Below are 14195 nucleotides of genomic sequence, written 5' to 3' on the forward strand. Positions count from 1 at the left end.
CACACACACACACACACACACACACACACACACACACACACACACACACACACACACACATTCAACAAAAGATAATCACACACAGCACAGTAAGAAACAACTACAACAAAGAAACAACAGCAGCAGGTGTTGGGGAGGCTGTTTAACTTACTACACACTGGAACGAGTCAAACTACATTCCCCATTTGATTTCTCAGTATTTCCCAGATATAGAGTGTATTCAGAGTGACCACTGAAACAGATTCAGTCTGTACTGTCAATGGTCATTATAGAAACATTTGGTAGTTCAGTCAGAAATAACTCAGTCACAGATTCAGTTGACACATAATATTATAATAACATTTTGTTTGCTGAGCAACCTAACTATTGTGCATAATCTGACAGTGAGATGAACATCTTTAAAATGTTGATTAAATAAGTATCGGACACATTGAAATAACAGCTACTTACTTTTACCCACTGTATTTTTCATGAGTGGTGGCAGTCAATACTGTTGAGATTAAACCTGATTGTACTGTGTAATGACTTTAATGGGAGTTGGATTACTGAAACAGACGTGACGAGATCAGCTGAAGGATCTACTGATGTTTTGCGTGTATCATTGAGGTCTAACTGACTTTAGAGAGCATTTCCAAATAGATTCATCAAGCGTTTGCATATTTTTGTTCAAGTGTTTTAAATATCGCATTGTTTACATCCATGTTGACGAGCTGCATTCTTCGTCTTCTTGTTGCATATCTTGGTGTGTTCTGTTGGAAACCTTGTAATCACTGTTACAAGTTTCCTCAATCTGAAGAACACAATTTGGGCTCCTCTATTAAAGGGAATGCTAATAAACCCTATTCAAATTTAGTTGAACTACCGCTGAAATGCCAACCATATCCAAACCCGTCTACCTTCCATATGCAGTAAAACGCCTCCCCAACACTTATCCCAACACAGCACTTCACAGGACAGCACAGCACAGCAAGACAAAGAAAAAGAGGCGAGATAACTGGTAGAGAGGCAGGAAGGGAAGCACTACTAAATAAAAAATGAAGTCTACAAACAGGAGGATGCCGTTCTTCATGGGTTCATGTCATAAACCTAGCATTCAGAGAGTAAGGCTGGTACTGGCTCTGCACTTACTGCTCTCTTCAACTCAAAAGGAGGAAAGAGGTGGAAGAGGAGAAGGAAGAGGGAGGCTCCCCAAACCAAGAGGAAGTAAAAAGGGGTGGAGGTGGGTTGGAGGGTGGCTAGGGGGGGAGTTGGGTGAGTGAAGGAAAGGCGGGAGGGGTCGGGGGGTGGGGTTTCCTACGGAGATCAGAGTAGTAGACTGGTGGTGGGGAGCAATGTTCCCTCTCAGGCTGTGGACGCACTACAACATTTTTATATCGGCACACGCTAACACATGTTGAGCAGATCATCTCTTAGTGTCGTGTATAAATAAGCCATAGTTACGTTAGATACTTGGAAACTCAGATTATTGCACGGTTCAACGCCACTGCAGGTTGTTTTCAGTTTAGTTATCTGTGAGGCCTTTATGTGGTTCAAGAGATTAGTCATTCAGTTATTTTGTTACACTTTTTTTTATCAAGGTCTCTGTCTCTTTGATATATTTGACTCCACTAGACAATTCCAGGCAATGTTCCAAATCACTGAGCATGACTTTTTGCATCAAAATGTTTCCATTCAATCGCTGAGCGACTCTTAACGTCCCGGAGGAAGTGGAAGTTAGAGCGTCTTTAGTTTCTGTTTCTGGCGTTTACAAAAATGTGATGCAACCAAATGAGTGGGGAGCCGATGACGGAAACGGTTGAGATTCAGCAATGTATTCCTTTCATCCCTCGTCCTCCTGATCTAAAGACAGGTGAGGGAGGTGTGTGTGCGGAGCCACAGTCCTCTGTAGCTTCGTATCACGCTGAACTTTAAGCCCGCCGATCTTTTAGCTGTCCGATAGAACGCAAAGGATTTGATTGAAATGTGAGGAGAATTTGCAACAGAAGAATTTAGCATTCCATAATCCATGTAACTTTTTCGACAAAGGCAAAAAAAGCGAGCATAGAAACATTTTTGCGCAAATGAGGAAGTTTTGTTGAATTTTGCCGTTGCCTAATGCGACACTTGCACATCATAATATGTGAATGGGAACACGGCTAATGCGATGACATTATTTGATTTGTCACATCAAACATTTACTGTGTCAAATCTGTCTCGATTGTGTTGTACAATGTGTTGGTATCTGTGCTTTATAACACTAGTTGTCTGAGTGGTCGGTCCAAACGCATTGACACATTATTCCTTCATTTAAAATACAAAGTAACGGTGGAGACACATCAGTCCAGTTTTCCACGACATGGGATTATTATTGTGTACCAAGCTAATTGTTCCAAGTTATAGTAACAATTAAAAGCAAGGTGAAAAGAGACTCTTCATTCAGTTCAGAATCTGCTGTTCTTAGAAAGCTAATCTTGAGGTTACTCTTTTAACACATCATCCAACAATATCCTAGTTAGAGATGAAATTATTAGATGATTCATTCATTAGTCGTTTAACAAAAAAAGATCATATAAAACTATTTGGATGAATAATTAAATTTATATTTGTTGAAGTTCTCTTCATCACGAGAGCAATCAATAAATCAAATGCTCTGACAAAAAGGACCAAAAACATCCGGTATCTGTGGCTGTCACAGGACAGTAAAAAGCCCATTTCATTTGGCCCCAATTAGGTAGTCCTGAAGGGACGGGCTGTCAGTGTTGCAGACTCTGTAACTTTCTTGCTGGATTTAGCATCTTCTGGAGCTAGGCCTGCTAGCTACTTACATTGGAAAATAGTTGGCAACTCTGGGCTGGATTTTCAGGACAAGTTTTGCGTAATCTTGATAGTTTCTCAAGATTTCCAACCCTAGCTTCAATCATTTCAGTTTTGTTTGTTTTTCAACAAAAATGCCAAATATCCTCAGTTTCCAGCTCCTGAACAGCCAGTATTTGTTGATTGTAAAATTAAATATCTTTGGAGTTTGGACAGTTGGGTCGTACAAAACAAACAATTTGATGACATCACCTTGTGCCTCAGGAAATTGTGAAGCGCAATTTATCAATGTCGTCTGATATTTTGTAAATCAAAGGATCAATTCATTGATTCATGGAAAAACTAGGCAGCATAATAGTTAAATAACACAAATAATTGTTAGTTGCAGCCCTAATTGATATAACTACTATCTGCTAAAGATCATTTTAATTTTAATTAAATGATTTTGGTACATTTAATGAAATATTTCTAAGATCCAAGGATCCAATTCTGGAATTGAAAGAACCCTGCAAATATATTGTTGTATGTATAATATATTTATATATATATACAGTAAATATATATATTCTTTTTTTTTTTCTAGTATTTTATCAGAATGGCTGAAATCTTTCTGTAAATTGATGAATGTAAGATGGAGTCATGCCTAAAACCCTCTTATTACCGGTTCTAGTGTGTCCCCAGCCTTAGCCAGTGACATCCAGTCATGGTTTCCTGCCATGTAAATCTACAGTTGTCATTCCAACCAAACACTAAAGCTGCAGTTTTGTTAGAGAAGACCCTGGACTTTGACCCGGAGCAGCCCACAGAACTGGGATGCACATCCATGGTCTCTTGTAAGGGTTGTCATGTAAAGCTGCATAAAGGGGCTATTTTTGCATCCCCCTTGTTAACATTCCACCCCAACTATCAATCCCATAACAGCAGAGAGTGTAGGGCGCTGTCCGTGGTGCTGAAGTAGGAGAGAGATTTGTAATTGTGCTTTTTCTCTGTTATATCTTAGATTAATAATATATTGATAATAGTCTCTAAACTATATAATATGAATACTCAATGATATACCATATACAGTACTTTATATCATAGTGACACCTTCATGATCAAAGTGACAATAGCAACATGTTGTCCGAGAAGACAGAGAGGATCATAGGAACTGTATTAGTAATTGAGTGTCACAATACCAAAATTGTTGCAATACTCTGGATGTCCGGCTGCCTGGAAAATTCCCAGAATACATTGAAAGAGGCAGCGCAATTCGTTATTCCCTCTGCTCACTGACTGTAACGGGACGTCACCACATCTCCAAAGGGCCTTTCTAACTCCGTCAGAGCAGGTTGTACACAGCTCCTGAATTAAAGTCTGAAGCTGTGTTTCAAATTGGATTAAAGTATTGTTTTACCAACTGTGTGATGACACCTAAATCAATAGGAATCATTTTAAAGAAAGCTGTAAAAGCTTTGATTAACATAGTAACATTCTGGAAAAATATAATTTACTGAGAATTAAAAAAAAAAATCAAATATGCTTGTTTTATGTATAAGAGTTTGCATGCGCTCGCCCTACCTCCTCTAAATGAATCTGTTTAACAAAAGGCTGAAAGTGGCATTGGCACCAGGACCACCACTAGAGGAGATTGTGAGGTTCCACATAGGCACACCACATTTGGACACACTGTGCTGTCAGTAAAGGGAGGTAAACATTGGAATGTACAAAAAGGGTTGTGTCCAATTGAACATATTCCACTTTTAAGACCCATCTCAAACAATGCCTTAAGGCAAACTAGAACTATGACCCCTTTTAACTTGTAGCACAATGTAGTTTGTCTTTTCTACTTGTCTATCGTATATATCCACATCTGTATACTGTCACCTGTAGTGTTTCTGGTTTTAGTTCATAGATCTAAAAAATCAATCAGTAAATAATTCTGGGAACTTTTAAAGAAGCAAACATCCAGTGTCCTGAGTTAAATTTGGCATTTGAATGACCTAAAACTGTTACAGCTCATCCCTGCTAAACTAGTACTTCATGACCAATATACAGTAATAAAATGATGCCAGTACAGAAAGCTTAGCACGCCTTGGAACTCGTGGAATTTTCCAAAACTTTAGAATGGCCACCTGTCCACTCCAGTGATGGATTCCACTGAGTGGTTTGCCCTTCTCTAACTGAAGCTGTTCTTCAGCATAGTCAGAGAGTGTAGTGTTTGGTAGGACTGAAAACCTGGAGAGTCACAAGACTGGACACCACTGACTTAAAGGAAACATTGGTGAGGAAAGTAAGTTGTGGATAAAAGGGAAGCAAAAAGAGGGGGGAGGAGAGTGAATCGACTGGTTTTGGATGGGAGTCAGGGAGGAATTAGTTACCTGTAAGAAATGGCAAGAGAGCTCCTGCTGCTGACTGCCCTTAGATTTGACTAGAGCTCTATCTAGGTTTAGGTTACCGGATCCTGCGCTGGCTCGAAGCTGGTTGTGGCTGCTGTTGTTGGTGTAGACCTCTCTGGCCCTGCTCACCGTTAGGCTTGATGACCATGCCCCTTTCTTCACAAGGGGCCCGTCCACAAGGCCCAGAGACATCAAGGGGCCACTTCCTCCAACGATACCGCCACCGCTGTTATTGCTGCTACCACTAACTGGCACACATGCCGACGACGCTGCATACTTCACATCGTTGTTGCTCCGGGAGGCTTTGAGTGCAGAGTGGTGGTGTGTGTGGGTGTGGTTGTGTGTGTGCTCATTGAGTGTGCCGTAAGGGTCCATCATGAAGTATTGCTGGGACTGCGAGGAGGAGAGACTGGGGAGGGGAGTCTGGGGGAACTTGTCGTGGCTGTTGCCGGGGTACCGGCCCATTGTCATGGCGATGGGTGATGGGGAAATGGAGGGTGAGGGTGAGGGCGGAGGTTGGTGGTGGTGAGGGTGGTAGAGACACAGCTCCCGTTCCAGATTGTCATCTGAGCTCCAATACCCGGAGCCTGGAGCAGACGCTGAGCCGTGGAGCTGGAGGTGGTGGTGGTGGTGGCTTCGATGCTTGGGCTCCGCAGATCGACAGCGCTCGCGGCTCTTGCTGCGCTTCCGCTGGCGCATTCCCACCGGTGGAGTCTCACCCTCCGGGCTGGCCCTTGAACCACCACCACCACCTCCTCCTCCACCACCACCACCATTAACACTCCCGTTATTGGCCCCCTTGGAGGACTGTGTGTGGTGTGGCCCCTCCAATGAATGTGACTTGGTGAAGAGTTTTTGGACTGAGTGGACCAGGTGGCGAATTCTCCCTGGGCTGTCATTGTTGTTGTGTTGGGCTCCCATTCCCCCACTGTGGGCCAGCACTCCGCGTTTGTACTGCAGCGTGTGGTAGCCATCTCTGGAGAACGATGGCTGACGCTCAAATGGGTCCGCAAAGTTTGCTGGTACCCGGGTGGGCATTTTGCCCCCATAGCCTCCTCCACCTCCTCCTCCTCCTCCTCCTCCTCCCCCTACATATGGTACCATGGCCATACACTCATCCTTTACCTCAGGATGGTGGGATGAGGAGGTGGAGTGGCACCTCCTTGGGAAGGTTCCGTATGGGACGATGCTGTTGCTGTCAGAGGGGTACGGGTTACGCTGAGCATTGTAGTAGGACAGCTCCGCTTGATGCGGCATGGGAATGGGCACAGGCATGTCATTCTGACTGATTAAATATGGCTTGCGGTCAACATGGTGACCCAGTAGATCATACGATGGTTCATAGGAGACCACGTGATGGTGACTCCGACTACTGGACAGGCCTTTCATGACAGGGGGAAAGGATGGGTGGATGGAAAGAGGAATGGTATGGATGAGAGATGCCAGGTAGGCCTGTGACCAGAGAAGGGCTGCAGAAGACTGTCCCTGAGAGGAGAGCTGCAGACTCTGGAAGACAGGAAGAGAGAGGAACAACAAGAAAAGGTTAATCCAAGGCAACAAGTCAGACAAAAACAGTCCATGACAGTGACAAGCCCTGTGGGTTTAATTAAATCATATTAGTGTTGTAGATGTTAAGACCTTTCAACTTTTGACCTTTAATTATAGCATCCCCATGCGCCCCACAGTCCTTTATTAATGGAACCAAGGTTTGTCCCCATGCCTCCCTTCAGATTTTGATGATCCTTTTTGTTCTGATAGTCCATGCTTAGCATTTTAGGTGCAGTGCACTGCTGCAAAGCACCTTGAGGACAACATGGATTTCGGTGTCTAGCTCATGGACACTTCAACATGCGGACAGTAGGATCCAGCCAACCTTGTGGTGAAAGGATGATCCGCCCTCCCCCCTGAGCCACAGCCTCCCAAAAAGTAAACCATTTAAGCAGGAACAAACATTTTGTGATACGAGACAAGATAAGGTGTTAGATTGTTGTCTTTTGCTAGTTTTAAATGCTGCATTACAGTAAAGTAACGTTATTGTATGAACTTACCAGACTGTTCTAGCTTTTCCTAATATTTCCCTATACCCACTTATCAGTTATTTATTAAAAATGTCATTGTTTTAATATTTTAAGTATTTTTTTAAAACCTAGACTTATCACTTCATTTTGATTTTGGATTCATTCATCTCTCAATCTAGCTATGGTGCTGCTTATTGTGTGAAGGATCGCGTGAGTGGGATCCCAGAATACATTGGGTGAGAGGAAGGTAAACCCTAAACAGGTTGCCAGTCTGTCACACATTGGCAAAGTAACATTCACATTCACACCTACTGCCATTTCACCTAAACCTTGCGTTTTTGCACCGTAGGAGGAAACCAGAGCAACCAGAGCGAAACCACAAAGACACATGAAGAACATGCAAACTCCACCAAGAAAAGCTCGGGGATTTGAACCTATGCTGTGCCAGTGCTAACCCTATTATGAGTTGAAATCAAACTTCTGTGCGGCATGATGTCAGCAGAATAGAAAATACACAGTGGTTACAGTTAGTGTGTGCTGGAGGCTCGTCTTTTCTCAAGTGTTCCCAATGAGGAGAGAGAGTATACTGCCAATTAGAGAAAGAGCGCTGCACCCAGCATCTTTATTTTTCAGAGCACACCAACTCTTTTGGTGTGGCTGTTCCGAGAACTGTTCAGAACAGTATTAGTGTTGTCCCTGTCACTCCTTTTCAGGCGACTCTCAAGTTGGTGCTCATCGTGAAAAAACAATGTAAAACAAATAGATTGCAGACCAATTAGACAATAAAAAGCAGAGGGACGATGCTTGTGTAGCATTCAACGGCAGTTAGAGTGGTCATAGAATCAAAACTTACGTGCAGCGGGTGCGTTTTTTTAATTTGCTACATGGACCTTGTCGGCCTTGATTATATCATCACCTTTAGTGTCGCCCACAATGGCCTTCATTGGTTTGGTTATTGACCATGAAAAAGTTGCCTAACTTCATTTGTCCCTGCTGTTTAATACAACCGACAGGAACATTTCCTAAATTAGCATTTAGCGCCCCCTACCGGTGGCAGGACATCAAAGCGCCCTCATACCTAAGCGTAAGTTTAAACATGTGGATAACGTTGTGAAATGTTCGCAGTTTGGCTAGGTTTGGGCAATAAAACTACTAGAATGGGTTTTGGCAAGAAAACTACTTGGTTGGGTTTAGGAAAATGTCATGGTTTGGGTTCAAATAAGTATGTTTGTAACATAACTTAAGTTACATACGACAGTTAAACTATGCCACGTAAGTGAAGTAAATCCAGTATACTACTTAAGATAGTACAAAATAACTCAATGTTGACTTTTGGTTTGGCACAGGACACAAACAGCAGTTTACTGGTCCTGTGTTTGCTTGACCCATCCATCCACCCGAATCAAATTTTCTACGAGGATTTAGTCACACTTCATACTGCCACCTAATATACTGGCTGCTTGTATGAACGACCTATGGGGTCATTTTTTGAATAGGACAGTCTCAAAATGATGATCACAGACTTAAACCAGTCCATGAACGGGGCAGTCGAGTAGTGTAATGTTGCACTAAACAGGTGATGAAACACAGCCGAACAAAGACATCTGCATTTTTCAAACACGCTGTCTGGCATAAGTGTTTCTGTTAGTTGGTCGTGCACCTCCACATGGTCAAAGCTGAATACAGGAGAACTCTGATCCACAGGTCTGCTGGAGCTGACTGCTTGGATCGGCCTGCTGTTTGAGCTGAATGAAAGATGGAGCCAATGTTCCTCGGCGAAAGTGTAATGTGACCATATCTTATATATAATCAGCTGAAATCCCACACACAAGGGCTCCGAGTGGTCCAGCTGGTAACCAATAACAAGCCGTTGGGCAACACCAAAAGAAGAAGTAGGGGTTGATTCAAGAACTGGAACCACTAAATCTAAACATAAACACAGGCAGCTAAGGGACGATGACTAATACACATGAATGTCCTTTTTCTTTTCTACTCAGTGGACGAGACCAACCCATCCAATCAGCTTGCACTTTTAGTGCAGGTATGAGTTTAGTAAGAAGTCCTCTCACTCGGATCTTAAATAACTGTGAGTTCACATCTCAGGCTACAGGGTTCAGACTGCTCGCGAGGCAGTTTCATCACAGATGAACAGCCATGCAGGGCCACAGTGTTGATGCGTGTGCTGCATGGATGTGAGTGCACTCGCACTCTTGCATTTGCGGCGGTCTTGTGGGAAAGGTGGGTGCGTGTGCATGTCTGTGAGAGTTTTGTCTGTCCTACTTGCCCCATGACACCACTGCTTAACACAACCTGACAGCTCCACTGGTAGAAGGGCTAACAAGCTACAGTAACTCCCAGTGAGCTTAGGTAAGCCACACTCTCACACACACACACACACGCTTTTCTAGTCGCTGATCTCCGATAATGTTACATTGTAAACATGTAATTGACAGGACAGCTAATAATGTTAGCAGCACCGCTAATGGTCAACAAACAAAGGTTCTGTTAAGTTACATTATGATGCGTTCACACTCTGCTCAGTGAAGATAAGTATTGGGCAAAGGTAAATTGTAACGTTATCATGTGTGATTATAAAAAAATGATTAAAACAACTTATGACAACATTTGTTTTAATCCATAAATATTTGATTTCCTTATCAGTTGAATTGTGTATTTTTATGAAGAAAAAAACACAATACAAACAAAGTAAAAGGATAACATTTACAATTGTTGATGGTTTACTGACTTCAGAACGCTTGAAATTATTTTCAGGACGGTTGCAAAAAAACCAATTACATTGTCCGGAGCCTTGTAGACCACCTGCTATAATGAAACAACAAAGGGATCTGTATCTGTACATATAGATTATCAATGATCAGCTGTTGGTATCGGCGGCAAAAAAACATGATCAGGGATCGATAAGAGTTATATTTGCTCAATGTTTTTTCCTTTTGTGCTGATCCGATCTGTCGCACCACTACTGTTATGTCATCACTGGTTACGTCAAATCGGTACAATACAGTACAGGGTCAGACAACTGTATTTCAATTTGTAACCAATCTAGTGGCGTGGTATTTCTTAGCTGGGTAAAGTGACTTCCTGAAATATCTGCAACATGACGTTTTTAAACTTTGCACTTCAGACGTACATTTAGCGTCTGTATGAGACGCACCATCGTCATTATAAGAGGTCAGAGCAACTTACGTAGTATAAAGAGAGAGAAAGACGTAGACTTTCACCCAGGAGACCGCTGTTCCTATCCTCTGACTTTTTACTGAATGAGAGAGTGATGTACATCCATGTTTGTTGCTGTCAAGGTCACGGCTTAATGTCAGTCAAAAGAGATGCGATAGAGTCCCTGACAGCCTTTGTTGCACGTGTGGGAAAATTATCAATTTATTTATGAATCCTTACTGCTAACGACTAAAACCAAATCGACCTTAAACAGTAAAAACATGGAAGTACAGTAGCATCTATATCATGATTACCCAGAGAACCACTACTCACTGCTACTACTTTTTTCATAGAGAATAAAAGGACATGAAATATAGCGGCCACAGGCTTAAGATACGTCTCATTCACTGAACGTATATAATGAGTAGTGTCAATGAACGCTTCTCTTCTTTCCATTAATGTTGCCTTAGATGTGAGAGAACCCTGGATTAAACACTGGATGTGTTCTTTGGATAATTATGGGTTGGGAGTCCTGAATTACTCTGTCTCAATGAAAAGACATTGTACTCACTACACTGTGTCTAAAAATAAAACGCAACTGAATCGAGGGAGGAAGTGATTCACTTCAAATGATGCGTTATTGAAGTCAGACATTACTGTACAAGGACTAAAATAACGGGGTCTTAAACACAGCCTTTTTTTCTACTAGCACCAATATACATCTGATTACATCAAAGAGGACTTATGAAAAGGACCACAGCAAATATAAAGTATGAGTAGATGGAGGTGAGTCATTTACAATCTGAATGAAGGTATTCCCAGTACTTAAGAGGGAATTATACAATAGGTGAGCTATGAGAGTGAGGTGAAAAGATCTCAAGGTAACATTCTCTCGTCTGTAAGTACAGAGCTGGGGCAGGACAAGATTAGCCTAGCCTAGCATGAAAATGGAGGAGAAATGATGAATTGTCATCTTTAAAATTCTGTGTGTGTGGGGGGGGGGGGGGTTCAGATTAAACAAACATAGAGTCAAAGAGCTTTAAAGGGTTTGGTCGGTGTTTTATCGAGCTTTAGAGGGCAAACAGAGGATCACACTGTCCCAGAGATTTTAACTACCAGCAACAACAACAATAATGATAATTTATTATTATTATTATTGTTATTATTAGCATTATTGGCATCATTGGCATGCTGCCATTATTGTTATTTTCTTACCATTTTTATCATTATCATATTATAATCATTATTATTAGCATTATTATTATCATAAATTAAATTGTTATAGCGTTTTTCAAGAACTCAAAGTCGTACAAAGTACACGATCCCTCACTGACGTCCCACCGGGAACAGAGGGAACATGCTCCTCCTACTGCAAACGTTTGTTGTTGTTCTGTCATGTTGAATAACTCTTTTGGGCAGCAACTGGATCATCAGTGAAATGATCCTCTATGGGCCCTATTTAAAAGATGTATAGCACATGGTCAAAGTGCATGGCGTTTTCTGCTGCCTTAAGATAGCAATGCGCCAACAACGCAACCTGACCACAAATCATTTTCAGACAAAGTTCATTTGCTACTTACACAACGCTGGCACTGGACGTAAAAATGACAACTGTGGCGGTCTGAAACTAGCAAAAACAGCTGCGCGGTGCACTGCTTTGCGCCAGCTGTGGGACAGGTCCTTATTATACTACCTACTGTCAACTGGCCCAGACTGGAACTGACTTGGTCCTACCAATTATGATGCCCGAATCACAACTACAACACAGTCCATTCAGACTGTTTTTTCTCCTTCAGTTGTGAACGGAACCACTGTAGTTCATGAGGGGTTAGAGATGGTGTCATGAGGGATAATCTAACAGAGCTACAGGAAGAAGACAACCAAAGACACTTATCAGAACTGGAACAGACCGTAAACTGCTGTCGTGATGACTATTTTTTTGGTTCCTTACTGAATGTAAGATTTACTTATCGGTTACACAGTGATCTCCAAGAGGAGCAGAACCGGAGATTAGCTATTTATACAACTGACAGTTGAATGTAAATTTCTAGAAGGAGAGGTGAGAAAAGAGAGATTTTATGGATGGGATGGAAAAACAGATGAGAGATTGACGGCTGAAGCCCACCCCAACCCGTCTCTTACCACCACCTCCTGCTGCATTTCTCAAAGAGCCATATGTGCCAGGCAGACTGGGTTGATGCTGTGTGTAGGCGGAAGGAGAAATGAAAATAGGGCTGAGATCAAGTTATTTTCGGCTAAATGGAAGCTGGGGAACAAAAAGCCTTTGAGTCACACTCTGAGGGTGGATACCAGCACTGAAAGCAGACATGATACGCATTGAATGTAGCCAGATTACTTCTGCGGCTGATGACGGAAAGATGAAGAACATTGAAAGGTGACAATGAGGATGATGATGAATACATATTTTAATGCTGAAAACTTTTTCCGGAAAACTGTTTGCATGACCTCCGGGTCAGTAATGGTGCTGAGCGAACCCTTGAGTTGAGACCCACGGTCTGGAACCCATTCTGACCACCTTAAGACCTAAACGCAACAAGGGCATAACGATTAAGCGACTACAAACCAATGAATGCTCAACTGCTAATATTTCCCATAAAAAGTATTCATGCCGGCAGCTATGAACACTTTTTGAATAGATTTGTGCAGGCGGTGGATAAAATCCCATGATTCTATTGACCTAGAGCAGTTTCTTGCAGTCTGTCTGAGCTCAATTATTGTATAGCCTAAGCTACTGTAAGACCAAATCCAATGTCCCCCCCTTACGGACTCACGGACTTTGAGGCACTCTCCCGCGAAGTCCGTGAGGGTTTAGGGCTGTCCCACTGTCAAATCATCGAGTGTTTGAGGCTCTCTGGCAGACATTTTGAGCCCTTTATGAACCCTTTCCGTAACTCAGCATTGTATGCCGACTTAGTCTAAGGGAATTACCCACAAATCATTGCAATGCGACGTTAAACACGGGGTAACCAGTGGACGCATGGAGACGTAAAAAAAAAGGTAAACAAAGAGGCTCACGTGTGTTCAGCCTGTCATATTACATTTACTCAGAGGCATTAAGGGTTAAAGATGGAACAGAAAATAAACATGAAATCAGAGGATATGTATTTATTTATTTATCAAATATTTGATTTAGTCGTTGAAGCTGTTTTGACAAAAACGAGTAAATAGATTATCTGAAGTTACCTCTCATCTTGTGAGGAAAGAGACTGAAGACGTTCACATCAGGGAGTACAAAGTATAAAATAATTACACACAATTATACATCATATTTTTTGTCATTTTCATGGTAACGTGATATGTTGCAGCAAAGGGCTGTCCCATTCATATTTGCACCATCTCAAGCCCTCACAGTCTCTCACACTCAACCACTTACCAGGTGACGTCAGTAAGTCCTTGAGGGTTCAGGGTTTAGGGGGGGACATTGGGATTTGGCCTAAGTCCCAAAAGTTTGGAATCACGTGCTACAAAAGTTTGATTGGGTACAATCAGATTCTGTTTGTTTGAATGCTCTTTTCGTGCTTTTAGGTTATAGAAAGTCCTCTTTATAACTAGGTTTTGTTTTGTACAAGGAGGAACAAAACTACAATAATTCCACCAGAGTGACAACTGAAAGAGACAAAGATCCATCTGAGCAATAGAACAAATCAGCAGTCATTGGTAAAAGAAACTGGAAGCCTAGCATCAATGTGTGTGAACAGCTTCCTATTCCAGTGTCAAGAGTTTCACAATAAAAGCAGCCTAGAACAAACTGGAATCAACAGTCAACGTGTTGCTTTAGCAAAGCTCTTCTTCAAACTTCACAATAGAAATA

At 42.1% G+C, this 14195-nt stretch overlaps 1 protein-coding gene across 1 annotated transcript in view; it reads right to left on the reverse strand.

Moving 5' to 3' along the window:
- LOC116398553 (disks large-associated protein 1-like) overlaps nucleotides 1–14195 on the reverse strand; it is a 133938-nt gene that overhangs the window by 78896 nt on the left and 40847 nt on the right. The window contains exon 3 of the mRNA XM_031874948.1: nucleotides 5154–6677. Coding sequence (XP_031730808.1) covers nucleotides 5154–6560 — 1407 coding nt within the window. The 5' untranslated portion in view covers nucleotides 6561–6677. The remainder of the gene's footprint in view (nucleotides 1–5153; nucleotides 6678–14195) is intronic.

The sequence above is a fragment of the Anarrhichthys ocellatus genome, unplaced genomic scaffold, assembly GCF_004355925.1.
Source record: "Anarrhichthys ocellatus isolate YVR2014 unplaced genomic scaffold, GSC_Weel_1.0 scaffold85, whole genome shotgun sequence".
NCBI lineage: Eukaryota > Metazoa > Chordata > Actinopteri > Perciformes > Anarhichadidae > Anarrhichthys > Anarrhichthys ocellatus.